Below are 21,303 nucleotides of genomic sequence, written 5' to 3'. Positions count from 1 at the left end.
GTTCAAGAGGGAGAGGGATCTACTTGATAGAGCCCAGCAGAGGGTTATGATGATGATTAAGGGACTGGAGCACTGCCTTATGAGGAGAGGCTGAGAGACCTGAAGCTTTTTAGTCTGGAAAAGAGAGGTCTGAGAGGGGATTTAAATGTTTATAAATATCTGAGGGCTGGGTGTCAAGAGGGAAGAGACAGGCTCTTCTCAGTTGCACCCTGTGATAGGACAAGGGGTAATGGTTATAAACTACAGCACAGGAGGTTCCACCTCAACATGAGAGGCAACTTCTTCACTGTGAGGGTCACAGAGCACTGGAACAGGCTCCCCAGAGGTATTGTGGAGTCTCCTTCTCTGGAGGCTTTCAAGACACATCTGGATGCATTCCTGTGCGACCTGTGCTAGATTCTGTGGCTCTGCTCTGGCAGGGGGGGTTTGACTTAATCTCCAGAGATCCCTTCCAACCCCTAACATCCTGTGATCTGTATCATTATGTTTTCACACAGTTTAATCAAAGCATGTACAATTTTTGGGACCTCTACCTTAGCCAAACTTACTGGGTATTTTAAACTATTATTCCTTCTTAGACAATGAAAGAATTGTTTGCATTTCCTGAATGAAAGCTGGCTGTGGTAACTGGGAACAACACTGGGATTCTACAACTGCTATACCTCAGTAGCTCATTCCAGCATTTGCTCATGTATGGGAAGAAACTAAACGGTATGGATTCGCATCTCTCAGCTTGCCTCCCAGTTTTGAATGCACTGTCCCTGAACTGAGCTGACTGGGCACCTGAAAAAGTTCCTGCTGTCAAAATCCAGTTTAGATGGTTCATTCCAGTTTCAGGTGCTCAGGCAGTGATTTTCACTACTTTCAGCAGTCTAATGTTAAGACTTTGGCAGCAATTCAACATCACAGTAAGAGTCTTTTATTTGATCTAAGTGGTAAGTTCAGGCAGTAAGACAGTATCATGACTTAAAACTTAGTTTATTTTTTAAGGAAACCTGTACTTAAATCAAATCAAAGTCCTGTTTAAAAAGCAAACAGAGGTCCTGATTAAAGGAAATATATTTTGTCCATTCTCCTATGTATCTGGATCCTTTGTTTTGCTATGTCTAGACTGTGATTTGCCCTGAAGGGCCACAGAACACACACACACACACGTACTCTACAATGACTTTGAGACAAACATGGCCTTTGTTTTCAAACAATTATTCTGACCATTTGCCCTCACTGCTTCTGTTGCAGCCTTGTATTAGAACCATATTTCCACACACCTTCTTTTAATTCATTGTCAGATTATCCCCCTTTGTTGGGCACCTCTCCCCTTTCTTGGCCTATTTATTGAGAATAATCTATCCAGCTCAGCCTTCTCTTCTTTCAAAGCCATACAAAGAATGGCTTTTCTCTCTTCTCCTAAGAAAGACTATCCTCCCATCCCTAATCCTTTCAGTGCCTTCTCCTAATGGCTCTTCTCTGCACCTGTTCCAGTTTGCAGTGATCCATCTTCTAGATGGATGACTGAAGTGCACAGCAGATAGGGTCTTAACAATTCCTTGTACAATGGGTATTAATCTCATGCCAGAGTATGTTTTAATTAATTCCCAAGTTCCTTTGATGGAGGTGAGGGCTCTTGTTTCATACGTGAGGAAAATCTGAGGCACAGCGAGGTAACATGATTTGCCAAAGTGAGAAAGATGGCAGGAGGGAAATGGGACAACACACCAGGCTCTCCTGAGACCCATCTGCAGCTGTGCCCTCTGCCCCAAAGCACGCCTTGCTGTAGTTTGCTCTGCACCGTGGCAGGGCAGCAGGCAGGAAGCTTCCGAAGGTGTGAAGTCAGAGTCAGGACATCCGTCCTTCAGAGCAGGGCTGTGTTCACAGCTCTGTTGACCTAGACATGCAGCACCACTCAGCCCCAAAACACACAGCAAGGCTACACAGTACCTTCATGCTCCACTCCAGGTACAGACAGATCTTCTGTTCCTTGCCAGAGGATTTTCCCCGTTTCTGCATCCCGAAGGTTCATCCAATTTCTGGTTGGGAAGCCATTAAGGAAGACAAGCACTTTGCATCCCTAAGCGCTGTGCCCAGGACTCCTCGATAAGCCCTGAAACAGCCTGCTCCATCCGAGTTTCAATTGTGTTCTCTGATTCTCTGGAGGCCAAGGAAAAGAGATGCTTTTCCCCAGAAAAATCAATTAACAAGCCAACCCCTGACCAGAATGAATGCAGCAAGAGTTGTACAGTCACAGGTTTAGTTTTCACTTTGGTCTAAAGCTTGTTAACCTCATTTATCATTTTCCATCGCTTTTAAAGGATAAGGGCAATGTCACTGCTGCAGAGAAGCAAGAGCACTGCTATCAATAACAGGTAATTCCATACACTCCATTTCTGTCCTCCAGCATTTAAGGAATGCTAGAAAAAGAAGTGTTTCCTATATAGCATCAGAAAGAGTAACACTGATTAGAGCTTGCTTTCCTAGTTTACAAAATATTGATATCAATGGTTGTTCTATTGCTGTTGACCTGCTAACTGCCACTCCTGGGAATTCCTCAGCTGCTGAGTGCTAAGCAAAAAGGGATGCTCTCTTCTCACTCTCGCTGAGTAAGGCTGTGACAGCTTTCAAAAAGCCCAGATCAGTCACTGGAGTTACAGGCAAGCATGCAATGCTCATATTTTCAAAGGGACAACTGATAACAAGCTTTTGAAAAATGTCCCCTGTAACATAACAACTCAGGCATGACAGATCAGAACAAGGAGCCTGCACACCTGCACGATGCCATTTGGCATAGGGACACAGTCATCAGTAAGAGCCCAATGCCCTGCAGCAGCCTCCTGCTCCACAGCTCACAGAGGTGGCGCTGAGGGGTTGCCAGCAAAAATGCACACAGTCTGACCACAGTTTGTGAGATAAGGCCAGGCAAACTAATGCTGTTCCAGGCCTTCCCTTTTGCTGGCTTATGGCAGTGCACTCCTCAGCAACTCCTAAACAAGAGCCTGGAAACTATCTGCAAGTAGCAGAGAGACCAACTGCTCTGGGAACTGGGTGGGGAGGTAGAGAAACAGAGGAGGGACAATATGAACCTTGATGTAGGTATAAATAGGAGCTGTCAGAAATATGCATATTGAACTCATCTCCTAACATACACAGTTTCCAGGCAGACTCACACAAACTTGTCACATTGATCACATTTTTCCAGAGCTCCAGGGAAGAAACAGATGCTTTAGCAAATTTTGCATTACAGTGTAACATTTGTTTTAAAATTATGTGTGTGGAGGAGGGAAGGGAAGGGAAGGGAAGATGGCAGCTTCAGCGCAGATGTGAGAAGCCTTTCCCTTCCTGAAGGCTAGCCAGACTTCCCCTGTTCCACTGAAGGGGTAACAGGGAGGAGAAAAGTGGGAATGTGTGCACAGGATCCCTTTACATGGGGGTGGCTTTACAGATTCCAACACTTAGCAGCAACTTGAGCAGGCAGCCCTGCGTTCCCTCTTGCCATGCTCCATGTCCGTCTACTTTTGTTCTAAGGCACGTAATACCTGCCCCTTGTTCTGGGACTGAGGCAAAAGTGAAAGGGGGAGAACACAGGAGGCATCATCCTCATATGCATCCCATATGCCACCTCCATATTTTGGCAGGAAGGTCCACAGCTAGTAAACCAAGGGAGATGGGCAAATCAGAGAGAGAAGAATGAGCAGCAGCATGGCAAGAAGAACCTGCAGCAAGGCTAGGCACTTCACTTGGTGAGAAAACTCAAAGCCTTCAGCCAACAAAACCCACAGGATGGAACCACCCCAACTGCAATTTAAAATGTCCCAAAAAACCCACCTTTTTTGGCACATCTTCCCACAGACAAACACACAAACTAGCCAGGGCGAAGCTATTTGCACAGAAAGCAAGTGTGCAATTTATCAAACACCATGTACAGGGGACAAACAACAAATGAGACAGCCTGAGCATCTCCCTGATAAATTCATTTATCTTCACAACAGCCTGCAATGCAAACACTCTCAACTATTAGCTGTACTCAGTAAATTAGGCACTTAGTAGACAAAACCCTGTATTTCCTTTAAAAAAAATAATATCCTTTTCAGAAGTATTTAGAACAGAACAGAATAAACCAGGTTGGAAGAGACCTTCAAGATCATCCTGTCTAACCCATCATCCAACACCACCTAATCAACTAAACCATGCAACCAAGCACCCTATCAAGTCTCCTCCTAAACACCTCTAATGATGGTGACTCCACCACCTCCCCAGGCAGCCCATTCCAATGGGTAATCACTTACTTGCTATTTGTTCACTACCACCAAGAGCTATGAGCTTGCAGGTCTGGCCACACGCTAGACAAGTTCCTCTGAACTGGAGATGAAACACCAACCAGAACAGCAAACCCAGCACTACACAGGAACTGATCCAGCTCCCTAGTGCTGTAACAGTACTCTAAACTAATGGACTATCTTCATGGACTATCTTCTTTTTCCCTTGCCATGCCCTGCCTTGCTTTATTTTCCTATCCCTTTTCCCTTACAAATTTTTGGAGGGCTCTGAAGCTACATTTACCATCTGTAATACTTTTGACAATGAAGTGCCTATATGTAACCTCACAGGTTAATTATTACCCTTACTCAAAATACATAGTTACAGAGTGATAGTGACTTACTACTTCTGGTGAGAGAAAACACTCTTGTAGACTTACACAGCTCTGTCACTTCTCCTTTCAAGGATTCCTCTTCCAATCCAGTCCAAGAAAGGTGATACAAGTTATGTTACCATGCTGAACAATGCTAGATACATTAATCTTTGAGGTATTAAGGCTTTTTTAAAGTGACATCAGACTTCATTTTGTATTAATGTTCCACTGTAAGAGTGAAAACCAGGCAGGACAGCCTGCCCCATGCTTGGTCAAATTAAAGATGAAGAATAAATTAAAAGCTCAAGACATCCCTGCTGATGAGAGCAGGCACATCAATAATGCATGTCAGCTCTTAGAAAACTCTCTTGTATTTAAACAATCTGGACATTGCCAACCCATGTGCATTCCATATCAACTGAAACAAAGGCTTAGTGTTAGTGTAGCCAAAGGCTTTCTGGCCTAGACAGGCATATGTGCAGGTTCAGGACATGCTTTTCCAACTTCTGCAAATAAAAAAAGGAGTTGTATCAACTTGCTATTCAGAGGGTATACGTGGAGTCAAAATATGTGGATCTGGACATATATTAAGTGATCACAATGCTCCATCCAAGTCACAAGTGTTTCCTATTAATTATTCATTATTGTAAGGGGAAGACAAATCATCACATCTTACATGGGCACACACACACAATCCTCTTCTATTGGGGGAAAAAAAAACACAACACAACAAACCACATTCAAGAGATTAATGTTTAAAAAGAAACAGGGATCTGGGGAAAAAAAAAAACCAAAATCCAAACTTCCTAAGGAGAGGAAAAAAAAGAGATCATTTAGAAAACTTAGCTGTAATGGAATTAAAAAAGGCCAAACCCATCACAAGTGAATTCGTGGCAAGGGAATACCTGACAAAGCAGCAGCTGCACTGCTTACCTAGTTAGCAGCTTATCACACAATTTCTGTCATCCTGGATAGAAAGGCTGGTACTAGGACATACCCCAGAGTGAAGAAAATGGAGATCTTGAACCAAACCCACACACTCTGTTATCTTCTAATGTGTTTAATTGGTTTAAGATTCTTCCATCCCAGCATGAGAGATATTGTTACTAAAAATAAAAAGTGCTCCATCTTCTGAGCAGCAGTGGAGACCTGCAGGCAGGATGAAGAGGGCATTTTAAGTATTATTGAAAAGGAGAAAGTAAATTAATATAGGTTTAACACAATTACTCTTTCTGAAAAGGCTCATGTCAAGCCACCTGGCAGGGGTAGCTACGGAGAGCAAGAAGAGAGCCAGGCAGTTGCAGCGTTGTGAAGTTAATATACATAGAAAGAGAGGAGGAACGGTAATGCACTCCTAATTCAGCTTCTCATTCTAAACATCACACACACACTCACTCTTACACCATTACAATTTCATTCTCATTGTTTCTGTAGGCAACAATGTCTGACTTAAGACTCAATAGATCAAATGCTCTTCAATCCCGAAGGCGAGGAAGGATTAGGTAGAATGGCTGAAGGAAGGGTGTACTGGTGATCTATTTATATTCCACCACCTATTGGGTCAGCAAAGTCTTACATAAAAGCTTTGTAGTAGCTGGAACTTGACTTGCTTTATATACATGGCATGAATTAGCTTCCTCACAGACCTACTTTGCTTAGCCTGATGAAGGGAAAGAGTTTGTGCCCTTCTAAATTGAAGTTTTGCTGTTCTGAATATATCTGATCTCAGAACAGAAATGCTTTCTTTTTTGCATCTGTCACACAGATCACCTCGTCTAAACAAATCACAGTACACACACTTATCTTTAAATGCTTTAGCATTGCAAAGGATTCTCATGTATGACCAAACTGGTAATTAAGAATAACCCTGAAGGAAGAGAATGAGTGGAAAGAAAATTAATCACTATAGTAGTACAGAGTTAAAGAACTTCTGCCCCCCTCTCCCTAATTATTATTTGTAAGCCATAATGTTTAGCACTTGTTGAGTATCTCCAAGTCTGCAGCAAACACTAGGTGTCATCTCTTCCATTAAAATGCTCCATTTTTCATTTTCCTTGCTGGCTACACCACTCAAAAACCTCAGGTACTGCTGCACTCTTATCTTTCATAATAAAAGCAAACCTAACGCTCATAGCCACTCCTGGAAGGGAAGGTCCTTCACTGTATTAGCCAGCCTTTTTTCCCCTGTCATTCTCTTCTGCACATGAAATGGAGCATTAAGAACACTTCACTACATGCCAAGTGCAAACAGGATCTCAACAAATACGTGTTAATAAGCATTGTTCTATGGGATAAATGAGAGGGGCGGTTGAGACAGTAGAGATGAAAGCCCCAAACGATTGAGACTTACACCTCTGCTGCAGACCCAGAAAAGCTTCTGATCTGGATTACCCAGCTTTCACTCCTGATTTGACATCCTCTGCTGTGAAAAGCAGACACAACCAGGCACTCATGACATGGATGAGCCTGTTACTTTAAAGAATGTTATCAGTAAATAAAGATCAACCTTTGGGGATTATATTTTTATCAGCTGTATTCTCCCAGAGGAGTATTTGCATCTCAGTTGTTTCAATTCAGTCCGAGTGAGGACCAATACACAAAATAACTACCAAACTACAGGATTACCACACAGACCACCCAAACAGCCTTATGCTTCTACTCCACTCATGCTGTTTGACTTCTAATCTCTCCAATCTCTAATCTCACTTTTTATTACAAGTCCCAAATCCCTCTCCCACAGAACTCTTAATCATGTGCTTAAACTTAAGCATACGCACAGACATTCTGCTGAATCAGGTCCTTAAGTTCACCCTGTCTGCACTCAAGAGAAATGGTGCTTTCTTTGGTGTTTAATAGACCACAAGTATACATGTTGGCAGTGTGGTAAGAGGCAAGGAGCCTTTCCTCCCAGCCTGAGGCTGAAATTCAGGACAAAATCTGAAGCAAGTGAACAAACATCCATCCGTTCTGACCAGTGACAGAAGTACGAAGCCAAACACAAACTAGAAGCTACTCTTCAAACACTACTGGAGCCTTTGGGTGTAACACTGTCAACTTCTCCTCCTTTAAGGCTGCAGCACACTCTCTTGGCTACCAGATTAGTCAGAAAGTGTGCTGTGACAGCTCTTACAGGAGCAGGCATTTTTAAAACCTCCACTATTATAAACCAGCTTTCCTGGAGTGATGCACAAAATATGGGTTACTGTGCTCCTCCAAAAGACAGCAGGTGCTGGGAACTGGAAAGGTGCTCCATTAAATCCTCAAATGGAAGGAAGCCAATTATCCCTTCAAAGCACTCCTGATACTGCTGTATTCACTGTAAAAGAGCCTGCTTTCAAAGTCTCCTGCACAGAACAAATTGCTGTGCAACAGAGGCCAGGGAGATCCACAGATTAATGTGAACCACATGACAAAATGCAGCAGAAGTCCTCCACAACCAACAAAGTCATTTCAGAGCAAATTATGTAACCAGAGTGATATATTTAACAGCTGTGGCATCACAGAAAAAAAATCAACAGGCTATCATATACACTTTGAGCTTCCCTTCCTATCCTACTTTCCCCCTAACATCTTTACTTGCAGGTGCTACCTATATGGATCTTATGTGACCACCTATTTTCATCCAACATCAGACAGAGCTGGATGAAGCTGTTCTTGGCAAGATAGTAACACACATTATTGAAAGCCATGTCAACCCTGCCATGATTGCACTAGAAAATTATGCTAATAGGGCAGAAGTTAATATTGCTGTATTAGATTAAATTAAGTAGCCCTTAGTTAATTTCTCCTATGGAGTAAGGTTGGTCCTGCTCTTGAACTACAGTACTTATTGCTACATATCATACTCTCCCTGCAGGAATTTAACAAAGACTCTCTGCACCTTGGATAACTGTTCTGAAGACGAGTGATGTTCTCACCATGAAAGGACTTCCTGCTCGAACCTCTGACTAGAGATTGTCTTAGCAGGGCTCACATTGAGCCACCCTACAAAAGTCTACAACAAACATGCACCATAGGTCAATTAATAGTCAGAGCAGCTGCAAAGCACAAGCCCTATGAGGAGAGGCTGAGGGAGCTGGGATTGTTTAGCCTGGAGAAGAGGAGGCTCAGAGAGACCTTATTGCTTTCTACAGCTACAGCTAAGGGTGGTTGGAGCCAGGAGAGGTTGGTCTCTTCTCCCAGGCAACCAGCACCAGAACAAGAGGGCCCAGTCTCAAGCTGCACCCGGGGAAGTTTAGGCTGGAGGCGAGGAGAAAGTTCTTCACTGAGAGAGTTGTCAGCCATTGGAATGGGCTGCCCAGGGAGGTGGTGGAGTCACCATCCCTGGAGGTGTTCAAGAGGGGATTGGACATGGCACTTGGTGCTATGGTTTAGTCATGAGGTCTTGGGTGACAGGTTGGACTTGATGATCTTTGAGGTCTGTTCCAACCTTGGTGATTCTGTGATCAAACAAGAAAAGTACAGCAGCTGTTTTAACTTTGCATACCTTGGAAATGAAGTAAAACCACAGCAGGATTTGCTAATAAAAATTTTGTGCAGACTATCCAGTTTAACATCTGCTTTCTAACAGTTTAGGTGGAACAATACAATCAATGTTCACTGTTCTCATCAAAATAGACAATTAACACACATCTCTACTCCACAGCACCCTAGTGGCATCATGTAGAGCAAGGTAAAACAGAGAGTTTGCTTTCAGATAGTTTATGTTTAGCTTTCATTCTTGTCAATTTACTGGCTGAAAGTATTCAGAGTGAAGTCTTTCCACATATCCAGTATTTAAATCAGAATTGGTGACACCTGTCATAGGGTTAACAAAAGCAGGTACTTGTATGAAAACAATGCAGATGGAGAGCTCCTAGACTCTTGAAAGAAAGTTATCCAGCATGGGCAGGCAGGGTGGGAGAATATGTTCTGCTTCTGCAGTAATACACAGGAGTACTGCAAATTAAGCTAAGGCTTCCATTTCACTGAATTCTCTTCATCAAAGCAAAGGAGCAAGAAGTGATTGGATGTAGGTTTGGAAGGAAAGCATTACAGACCTGCTGAGATGAAACTCAGGGTCATCAGGAGGGAAAAAGGTAAAAAGAGAATCCAGTACAGTAGTTTGCAAACAGCTGAACTAGGGACAGATGTAGGCACTATGGTTTCAAGATTTACCTCTCTGTGCCCATGAATCTAGTCTTGTAGAAGCTTAACTCTTACAAATTCCAGCAATGTTTTGTCACCACTGAGCAATAGGAACAACTTTAGGCATTTGCAAGTAGCCTTTAACTTTTCCAGACAAAAGCAACATGATGTTGCCCAGCAGCTCCTGTCTCCAGCTGATGAGGAAACTGCCCAGTAAAGGCCACATTAGACAATGCTTTCAGAGCACATGCTAGGCACTTCTCTAGGAACCAAGCTCAACCTAAAAAGACTAAGCACTTCTAAACTCCAACAGAAAATCTAAGATTTGAGATCCCTGACAATGAAAGTTAAAGCAAACCCCCAAATGGACTTGTGGCACATAGAACACAATGTTGTTTAAGTGGGAATCAACTCCAAACAAAAACTACATGTACAAATCACCAGCTATGGAGCAGGTTCCCTTGGCAGAGGGAGCCAGCTGCTTTTTGTACCAGATCTGTGGAAGTGCTCTGTTTGCTGCTATTAGAAATGAGTTTTGTCTTCTCTAGAAACAGATGTTACAATGGTTCCTAGAACCAGGTAACAGTGCCAAAATAAAAGCAGGCTGAAGCAATGTAGTGGTTTTGTGCTGCCTTCTGCTGCCTCTGTTTTTCAGGCTTTCCTTTGGCTTTGAAGAGGCTTGACAGAATTCCTTTGTACCAATGCCTCAGCAGGAGAAACATTGTGAAATTGCATCTGGAGATTGTTTTAGATCCTAGGTAGCAAAACAATCAATAACTCAGAAAAACTCATCATTGCTTGCAAGGCCATCTCAGAAGCAGGAATTGCACAAAGAAAATTATTTCCTGTTTTCCAGTGTGGCAATACTCAGCTCCTCCCTATCTTCCCTGCATTTTAAATGGAGTGCAAAAAATTATCATGTTAGAAAAGCTTGAGCTCATGCTAAGAACCCTCTGAATATTAACATAATTAATGTCATCAGTAATACTCTGAGCTTGCAGAAACAGCAGGTGAATCAAGGGGAATGATGTATTCATCTGAGAAAAGAATGTGACCTTTAAAATCCAGAATGCAGTTTTAAAGTGGGCTGCTTGTAGCTCAGTGGAAAGAACAAAACTGAATGTAACTAAGCAGAAAGCTAATACAGACACCACATACACAGGAGAAACCAAAAATACACTTCAAATATAAAATGCTGGGACCTCCTTGCAGAAGGTGCCTCACCTATAACAAAAAGTGAGACAGATCACAGGACAGCTTGAGGAGCTACTCCAAGAAACATTATGATGAGGGAAAGGCAATTAAAAGAACATTCCTGCAATTCAAATCTGTCTGGAGAGAGACCTTTTTAATCCAGAATGCTTAAAATTAACTTAAATGCTTTAAACTCCCAAACAATTTGGAGTAAGTTTGCCCACTTTTAATCTTAGCACATCAAACAATTTTCATCTGTAAGGGAATGCTGCAAGTGAATCAGCAATTGAAACAACTTCATTTCGTCTTTGGAACATTCAATCATTTCAGCCCAGCTGAACTATTATGGTAATATCTCAAGGTTCTCAGCAATAAGTGAACTAGAGGGAGTTTCATGGAAATAATCTATCAAGGGGTTCTGGAGAGTAACTTCATTTTCATAGATGAGGTTGTAACCAGAAGCCCTCAGAGGAATTCATCTCCCTGTAAATCGTGATGGCTTATTGTTCTTTACTGAGTTGAAACACAGGATGTCATGACAGTCAGGCAACAAAATTAGCTTGAATGGAATGCTGCACTTTGAACCCCGACATGCCTCTTGATTTTATACCATTGTACAATTGTTTTAAAATGTGTGTTATATTGGCTTGCTTATCGAAGGAAGCTTGGCTTGATTTCATTTTTGCCACACTCTAGGAGTGGATCCTTTTTTTCTTTCACACGTCTAAAAGGATCTTCACACTTCCCCATAGTGACAGGGCACAAACCTGAGCAGAGGAACAAAGACTTCTTTGACCAGCTTTTTTGATGGGATAAACATGGCTGCTTAGCTGGTGTTTTCATAGTTTCACTTGAATGGCCTGTAGCCTTGTGTGAAGAGTGGGGAAAAAAAAACCCAAACCTAACAGGCTTTTAAAAGGCAGTTTTAGACAGCACGGTTTGTGCCCAGTTGATGCCTTTGTTCCTTGAAGGCCACTGCCATAATTTCCCTATTGAGCAAAGTGATGTTTATTGAGAACGGCACAGCTGAGCATCAGCAGGTCCCCCTGCTGTTCCGTTTATCTATCCTCTGAACTCCAAGCAACATCTCAGTCTGAAACCGTCCCACTGGTAAAATAAGCAACTGACAACACAAAAAGCCTAGATGACTTCCAACTGCCCCTGCTTATGTTGTGACTACACACTCCCCCCTCCATTAATGAATTTCTTTTTGTCCTTTTTTGCCTCCTGTCTCCTCTCACAGAGCTAACACTGAGGTCCAAAGTCTATTTCCAGTAATTCACAGATTTATCAGATTCATGTATTTCAGAAGAATATGTAGTTGACTGGAGGTATTAATATACCACATTCTTCTAAGAGCAGATCTGCAGGTTGGAAATTGACAGGTGACAGGGCTTTGGCATGAATTCATTCACTGTGCTATCAGTTGGCACAGCTTCACACTGACACTATCATCTACCTTAGGCTATCCCAGACAGGAGATGAATCTTAGAACTTAGCTAGAAGGCAGGATGTCCCACTGAACAGACATTATAGTACAGATCAGTGCCTAATAACTTCATCCCTAGTATTACACTGTACTTCAAAAACTTCAAATACATTCCCAAAGTAGCTTTTTACTAACTGCTTATTGTAAAGTCTGGGAAATAAGCACAAAGACTTGCCCACAGCCACAATGTGCACTGGTAAGAGAAGAGGAAAGACATCTCTGGAAGTGTTTGGTTTCCAGTCTTGTGCTTCAAAAGTCAATGCTGCTTCTCTCTTTCACCAGTCAGGAACCCTGCTCTCCAGCTAATGGAAACTCTTACTCTAACTTGGAGTGACCGTGCAGGAGCACAGAGCGCTGCAATCATGCTACAGAGCGGGTGCCAGTGGTTCCCTTTGCTCCATGGTTTTCTGGCTTCTGGTGGTTTCTCATTTACCCTGACAAGAGCGCAGGGTGGTTCTGAATCACTGCCAAGCATTGCTAATGGAAGGGGGGGCAGGAAGGAAACAAAGATGACTGCTTGCAGAATTATTTTTTTTTGAAGTAATTTTTCGTGTCTAAAATGGCATATTAAAGCAGGACACAAAATCTATTGGCTCTGACAATCTAAGCAAAATGCTTCTAGGTAGAAACAGAGTAAACACTGAAACTTACCAGTAATATTCTTGTTCATTAAGGCAACTTAAAAACACCATAAATATAAAACAGGAGTCCTGGGGGGAAACCCTGCATTTATTCCTTTTTTGGTTCATACTGATTCCATTAGAGTGCCTGTGGAAATATTTGCCCCTTTTTTTGCAATCTGGACACTCAACTGTATTTTGAGTTCAAAATGTTTCAATGGAGTCCTCATATGGGTCATACTTCCTATCTCAGGTTATTTCTTCAAGCAGTCAGCCAAGTTAAAGAATCTCTCCCCCCCCTAAAACTGAGAGCTGCCCCTGATACACAGTTTCTGACATCCTTTCATATACAAAGTTTCCTTCCACACGATTTCATTAGCTGCAAAAGGGAGCCCAATAAAGGAGTGGAAACACAGCACTTTTTCATGTATTCAAATTGTCCTCAAAATTGCCAGCTCTGGGAACTGCAGCAATAATTCTGCAAGCCGCAGTCAGCAGCTAATGGGAAAGGACAAAGTCTCAGGACGAATGCTGCGGCTGTGTGCTGCTGGCAGGGACAGGCAGGGCCCATTTTGCACAAAGTGCTCATCCATTTTGTACAGAATGACACCCAGAGATTACTGACCCAAGGACTCATAAGAGCTGAGCCAATAGAAACATATTTTGCTGAATTAAGTCCAAACAGCCCCAATACCACCTTCAGTCTAGCACTCTTAGACTCCTTCAACATGGGCAGCCAGCGGTCAAGCTGTTAGTCTAAGTTTCAGAGACAATGCCAAGTCTTGAAACACTTGGTTTGGTTAAAATCCTAAAAATAAGCTCTCTGTGCTGGGCAGAGCTGTGCTTCCAAAAGGAGTGTCACTCAGCCAGCTCTGTGACAAGGATCCATAAATGGACCTGTAACATTGAGGTATTCCCTCACACGGTATTATAATGGAACTGCATTTGGGGATTAGCTATTTCCATGTCCACTGAAGCCTCCCAGAGTTGGGCTGCAAACAGGCAGCCACTACAGGGAAGCATCCACCCAGATGCATCTTGCCTTGTTTTCTTTTTTTTCCATTGCATTCTTTCAGCATCTGTTTGGATCAGAAGAGAAAAAATGTCTCAGTCCAGCCCTGGAATAAAACAAAACAAAACCCCTTCTGTAAAAAACGAGCAGTGAACTCCAGCAGCAGGCTTCTCCTAACTTCACTTGAAAAAGCTTCCAGTACCTCCAGCCTCACCAGATCCAGCTGAGAACGGGCAAGGACTCATTTTTCACTCATTGTTTTGTTGCTTTTATGCAATCTATTAACATACACAGTTTAACAGTTTATTGGGAAGTCTTTCAAATCTCAGATATCCACCCGTACTGAAATTGATGAAGTTTTGAGCCTCTTGCACTTTGCACTGTCCCTTTCTTAAAGGCACAGCCTCAAACGGTCACAGAAGCCTTTGCCCACATCTGCTCTCTCCACCAGAGGAAAAACTTGTGAAAAAATAGTGGCTACTTAGTTTAGTTGCAGGAATAGATAAAAACCCCAAACATTTCAGGAAAAGATGCAAATGTACTTAGAAAAGCTTGAAATGAGCCAGCTAGGCACTCTTCAAGACGATAACTGAATCTCACTTAGAGGAGACAAACCTGTAGGGAAGGCAGTTTGTGTGGAGTGCATTTTAGTTCAACCAAGATGAGCTGCTTGGCTTCCTAACACTTGTTCTATTTATTCCTCTACTACAATCTTCTCAGTGTGACGTCTTTAACAAGGAGATCACAACATCCTCTACACTGGCCAGGCAGATTAAGCAACACACACACACACTCTGAGAAAGCAAGAGTCTTTGAGATTTAACTCAAAATTTATGCTGGTGTGCCATAAAGATTTTACATTTAAGTGACTGGACAATGTTAATCTTCCACTAATATTAGAAGCAGGTATTATAGGATAAACCCAAGCCATTTCCTTTTGAAAATACATTTACCACTGTGCAAGAGATGTCTGCTGGTTTTCCCTAGTATCCTTTTGTTCTGAGGAGAATTCAATGGTGGACTTGCCCACGTCTGGCTGGCACTAAGACCACAAGCTAGGGAGCAAGGGGTTTGTATTTTTAGTTTCATAAAGCTTGAGAAATTCACTTTTCCCTACTAGAACATCAACTGATGCATTTTAGGAAGTCTTCTGACACTCTTGACAAGTCAGTTACTAAATGGGCTTAGCTGCAGAGACCTGCATCCTGGCCTGCATCAGTAACAGTATGGCCTGCAGGAGCAGGGAAGTCATTGTGCCCCTGTACTCAGCACTGCTTAGGCCACACCTTGAGTCCTGTGTCCAGTTCTGGGCCCCTCAATTTAAGAAGGGCACTGAGACTCTTGAACGAATCCAGAGAAGGACAATGAGGCTAGGGAGAGGCCTTGAGCACAAGCCCTACGAGGGGAGGCTGAGGGAGTTGGGATTGTTTAGCCTGAAGAAACTGTGCCAGGGGAAGTTTAGGCTGGAGGTGAGGAGAAAGTTCTTCACAGAGTTGTTGGCCATTGCAATGTGCTGCCCAAGGAGGTGGTAGAGTCACCATCCCTGGAGGTGTTCAAGAGGGTATTGGACTTGGTGCCATGGTTTAGTAGTCATGAGGTCTGCGGTGACAGGTTGGACTTGACGATCTTTGAGGTCTTTTCCAACCTTGGTGATTCTATGATTCTATGTTCAGAGCAAACACCATCTTTTCCACATGACCACTACCAGACTTTGTAGTATTTCTTTACAAGATTCATTGGTATAACAAGGATCCCAGGAACATAATGGAAGTAATTAACCTCTCATTTCTATGTTCACATTCGTAAGAAATTACTTTGGGGTGAGGAGCGGAAAGAGAGAAAAGATCACAGCTGAAACAAAGAGTGAAAATTAATCTCTTGTCAGCAGCCTGGCCACACCACACAGTAAGTACAGCAGCAGTTAGAGGGGTTTTAACTTAAAAAAAAAAAAAACCCACCACCAAAACCCAACAACACACTAAACAGCAATCTTAGCTAGAAGTGGCTATCTGAATGCTCAGATTTGTGGTATCTGAACAGCCTTTCATTTAAGCAAGTCTGCTTTAATTGCTTATTTTCTATCTTTTTCCATTAGGAGAAAACAAAGACACCATTGAAGATGCCTGGATAAGGCAAGCAGAAAATGAGCCTGCAATTACAGGACTATTTTGCATAAAAGCTCCCCTATTAATCCAAAAGGCTTAAATCCCCACTATTTTACTATGCTGTCATCCTCAACACTTCAAGAATTCTTCTGGACCTTTTGCATCTGTACTCCAAGCAACTCAACTGTGCTTCCTCTCTTTAGGTAGTGAAAGATGGCAGAAGCTCCCCTGACTGTACCTTTCACAGGTAACAAAGGGCCAGGAGAAGGCAGAAGATGAATCCTGACAGAGGTCAGACATAGGACAGCCACCAATCAAAACACTGTCCACTGCAGAAAAACATCTGATTTGTTTGTGTCACCCAACACAGCTCATCTCAGCTGAAATTCCTATCTTCAAGACTGATGCTGACACCAGGTAAGGGAATACCCAGCACACTTACATTCCTGCACCTGCCCTGCTCTGAATAGGAGCAGCACCAAAAGCCCAACCACCACCAGCTGTATAGAGCTCCCATGTGTGACACTTTGGAAACAGCAGCTGACAACCTGCACTAAGCACTGGTGCACCACTACCACTGAGGAGGATGGCAGCACATTACTCTCAAGAGAAACTGAATGTCACTTCATACAATGCCATGGCTTTTGTCATCATCACACTTCAGACTTGCCTTGCTTTATAACTCATGTGGCAATGTGTTGATTGCTATTATTCACCAGAGCTGGTGACTGACTTGTAAAGCAAATGGAGAATTGGCCTTTAGATGGACAGATGGTGTCGAGAGCCAACCTCCTACACCAACTTTGAGCCCTCACTCTTCCCCAATCCATGCAAAACATGACATCTCCTGCTCTGTCTCACTGCTCTTCTGGTCTGGTTTTACTTCTTTACAAGATGTGCTTCTACCAGTGGACTCTGTCTCTGTAAAAGACCAGGGAAGGTGGTGTTTGTGCAAAGTGTGGTGTGGAATAATGCCATGCTTTCATCTCTCAGTGACTCAATGCTGCTCTGTGTCAGGAAGAGTCAATTCCAACTGCCACCATTATACCCACCAGAGGACACAGGTCAGCCCATCACTTTTTCTGGTGTCACCTTAGGAAAACTGTGATTTAGAAAGGAAGAAGCCCTGACTGGCAGTGAGGAAAACTGTGAGAAAGAGTCCTGCAACAAATAGGGTCAGAGAAGGAAGGGGAAGAGGTGGTGCTCCAGATACCAGAGCAGAAATTCACCTGCAGCCCATTGAGAACTGTGGTGGAACAGGTACCCACCTGTAGACTCTGTGAAACATTGCATCAGAACAAGTAAACTAGACCTGAAGGACTGTATCCCATGCAGACCCCACACTGCACCAGGCTTACCATGAAGGACTGTCTCCCATCAGAACAATACCACATTGGAGCAGGAGAAGTGCATATGGAGAAAGCAGTGGCATAGACAACATATCATGGACTGACTATGCCCTTAGAGATGCTGAAGTGGTCTAGTGCAAGGCAGTCAGAACTAGGTCATAGAATCATAGAGTCACCAGAGTTGGAAGTGGCCTCTGAGGGTCATCTAGTTTAACCCCGCTGCCTCCTCCACCACTACCCTTGATCTTCCCAAAGCAGCTCCTGCTCCTTCCACACCATCCTCCACCCTACCTAAACAGCTCCTGCTCCACCACCACCATTGTTGCACCCATCTCAGAACTGGGGGCAAGACTCTCAACCAGCCAAGATACCACACAGAGGAGCTCAGCCCCAGTAAGGAGGCCCAGCCATCACCCGTGGATGATATTGGAGTAGCAATCAATCCTCTTCCTAACAACCGGGGGGCCACCAGGCCCCCCGGCCTTTGTTGTCACCACCACCATCACCCAGTGTACACCATGGGCACTCACCAGTGATGAGAGGAGGATCCCTCAGCCCAGATGGGCTCAGCTTGGGGCTTCTGCCTTTCCTGAGGGGATTAAAAAGGGGAGTGGGTGGGGAGGGCAAAGTGGCCACACCTGGGGTGGGAGGAGACTCCAACAGAGCCCAGGTGCTCTGGGGTTTGAGGGGAAAAAGGGGCAGACTGTGAAACCAGTGTTTTTGAGAAAGAATGGATAGTAAAGTAATATTCAAATATGAATTATTGACTTCTAGTGATTGCTAGATGGTTAATACGGCTAGTTTCAGGATGTTCCACTACTCTTGGGCATTAGATAATTTATTGACAAACCCAAATATGATTTTGATAGGCCAATATTAAGTTCAATAAACAAAACCCACACACAGCTGCTGCTAAGGTAACTGTATAGAGTTATCATCTCAGCAAACTCTTTATCTCCACCCATAGGTGGTTTTTTGGGGTTGTTTTCCCACACACCTGTGTGTGGAAGAAAGGCAACAGCATCCAGGCCTGGATCAGCAATAGTGTGACCAGCAGGAGTAGGGAAGTGATCATGCCCCCGTACTCAGCACTGGTGAGGCTGCACCTCAGTACTATGTTCAGTTTTGGGCCCCTTACTACAAGAAGGACATCAACTTGCTGGAGCATGTCCAGAGAAAGGCAGCAAAGCTGGTGAACAAGTCTTACAAGGAATGGCTGAGGAACTGGAATTATCAGGTCTGGAGAAGAGGAGGCTGAGGGGAGACCTAACTGCTCTCTATAAGTACCTGAAAGGAGATTGTAGTGAGGTAGTTGTTGGTCTCTTCTCTCTAGTATCAGGTGATGAGAGAAAATGGCCTGAAATTGTGTCAGATTGGATAACAGGAAAAAATTATTTACTGAAAGAGTGGTTAGGCATTGGAACAGGCTGCCCAGGGGGGCAGTGGAGTCAGCAGCCCTGGAGGTCTTCAAGAAACATGGGACATGGTTTAATGGCTGTGGTGGTGTTAGGCCAATGATTCAACTTGATGATCTTAGAGGTCTTTTCCAACCAAAACAACCCTATGATTCTATGAAAAGGATTCTTCTTGTTGGAGCTATAACAAAACCAATAAAACCATAACAAGAAGCAATGTTTCCACCTGTGAAAAACAGTAACAGATTTCAACAGCAATCTAGGAAGCATCCTGTAGGACTTCTGAGATTCCAGAGTTCCTGAGATTCAAATTCCAGAACATGACAGCTTCGATGCTAAGATTATTCTGTCACCTGGTTTAAGTAAAGGCTTCTTCAGTTATCCTCTCTGGACTAAAATTAAAGCACTTCTTCAGATCTGCACATGCACATCCATATAGACTACTGGGGTATTTTTTCTGCAGCACTATGACCGCAAGCATTTGTGTAACCAAGAAAAACCAATATACACAAACCAAATAATATTAACTTACTGGCAAAGCAATCCTAATCAATGTTATTTATTTCTTCTTTCAGGAGCAAGCAGCATGAAGAAATCTGAAGCCAGGCCAATGAATACAGAGGCTCAGAGATCAGCTGTATGGGATGAGGTCTGTTAAGGCCTTCCTAGGACTTACAAGAACATTTACTGTGACCAGTCAATCTTCATTATGGTTCAGACACTGATTACATCCCAACAGAAAGAGAAAAGAAAGTGATATCCACTTGCTTCCATGTAGTAATTCATTCAACATCTGTGATTTGGTTTGGAGATAACAAGATCTGGTAACTCAATGGCTTATCTATAAAAAGTGGCACTGACAGTGTTAGCTTGAAGAACTGTTTCTCCCTATCCTAAGACCTCTGATAAGCAGGTTTGCCTTCACCTTCTGTTTCAGAGGGTACATACGTGTGGGAAAAGTGCAGACTGTGGGTACTTCCTACATCAAACTAAAGGTCCACAATTTTGCTCTGACTTCTGAGACTCAGACTCCCTGGAACCAGATTTCTAAATATTCCAAATCACTCATCTTGGCAGGGAGAACCCCACGCCAAAATGATGCTGTCAGCAGACAGTAAGTTGTCAGAAGAAAAAAGTGGCGAATCAGAATTTGTGTATACAAGATGACAAGCCAATGTGCAGGCCATATTAACAAGGACTGTGACACATGCCCCTGAACATCAAATCCAGCAGCTGGGAGGGACAGCCAGTTTTTAAAATGTTCTCCAGCAGAAAGCCTGGCCACAGCAGAGCCTAGGAGTACATTTGGAAGATTTCTCACTTCTGGTTCACTGCCCAAAGACTGGAAGAGGCTATGAGCACACTGCATTGCTACTGGGAAGAGATCCTGTTCTCAGCTGGCCCTTGAAATACTCCTCCATGCACAGGAGGGCAGATATCATTAATTCAGAATAGAATAGGATAGGATAGGATAGGATAGGATAGGATAGAATAGAATAGAATAGAATAGAATAGAATAGAATAGAATAGAATAGAATAGAATAGAATAGAATAGAATAGAATAGAATAGAATAGAATAGGTTGGAAGAGACTGTCGGGATCGTGTCCAACCTATCATCCAACACTATCTAATCAACTAAACCATGTCACCAAGCACCCCATCAAGTCTCCTCCTAAACACCTCCAGTGGTGGTGACTCCACCACCTCCCTGGGCAGCCCATTCCGATGGGCAATGACTCTCTCTATGAAGAATTTCTTCCTAACATCCAGCCTAAAATACCAAAGCAACAGCAGCTACGACACAAGTCTTCAAGAGCCATAAGTTTAAAGAACTCTCAGGTGGCAGTTTGTTATTCCTCAGCAATTTTACATAACTGGTGAATGTTTGGTACACAAAACCAAGCATCTTTTGTATCAAGAGCTGTTCACCCACCTCTTTCACGAGGGGCAGAGCTGTCCCTAGAGAGAAAGTCCTGTCCTCAACTACTTGTATTTCTGACAAATTTGATGTTGATCTCTGGGGAATCAGGGATGAGCAGAAATACATAAACTGTCTTCATGAGCATAGTTTAACATGTGCTGCAGAGAACAGAAACTAAGTCAGGGGAGAGTTCAGAGTTACTCTCAAGTGAGATATCCACCTACACAGAACAAAGCCAAAAAACACTACTGAAAAAGACTGTTTGCAGAAAGTTTTAGTCTGCAGCTCAGTCTTCACAGAGACATGTCAGAGAAGCCTGTAAGAGAGGAAGAATTTATTTGTGCAAAGGACTTCAGGGACTCAGGGATTTTTATTTGGCTGTGGAAACTTGAGGCTGTCTGTTAGCACTCCAAATCCCCATCAGATCAATAGAGCCTGAAGTCATT

At 43.2% G+C, this 21,303-nt stretch overlaps 1 protein-coding gene across 1 annotated transcript in view; it reads right to left on the bottom strand.

Annotated features, from left to right (window-relative positions):
• Positions 1 to 21,303, bottom strand: part of PDE6D (phosphodiesterase 6D) — a 42,769-nt gene that overhangs the window by 6,069 nt on the left and 15,397 nt on the right. Inside the window, exon 2 of the mRNA XM_068163918.1 lies at positions 1,939 to 2,027. Within this exon, the coding sequence (XP_068020019.1) occupies positions 1,939 to 2,027 (89 nt within the window). The remainder of the gene's footprint in view (positions 1 to 1,938; positions 2,028 to 21,303) is intronic.

Source organism: Melanerpes formicivorus, unplaced genomic scaffold, assembly GCF_026170545.1.
Source record: "Melanerpes formicivorus ecotype bairdi unplaced genomic scaffold, bMelFor1.0.p_v2 SCAF_76, whole genome shotgun sequence".
Lineage (NCBI taxonomy): Eukaryota > Metazoa > Chordata > Aves > Piciformes > Picidae > Melanerpes > Melanerpes formicivorus.
This window is presented reverse-complemented; position numbering and strand designations above follow the sequence as displayed.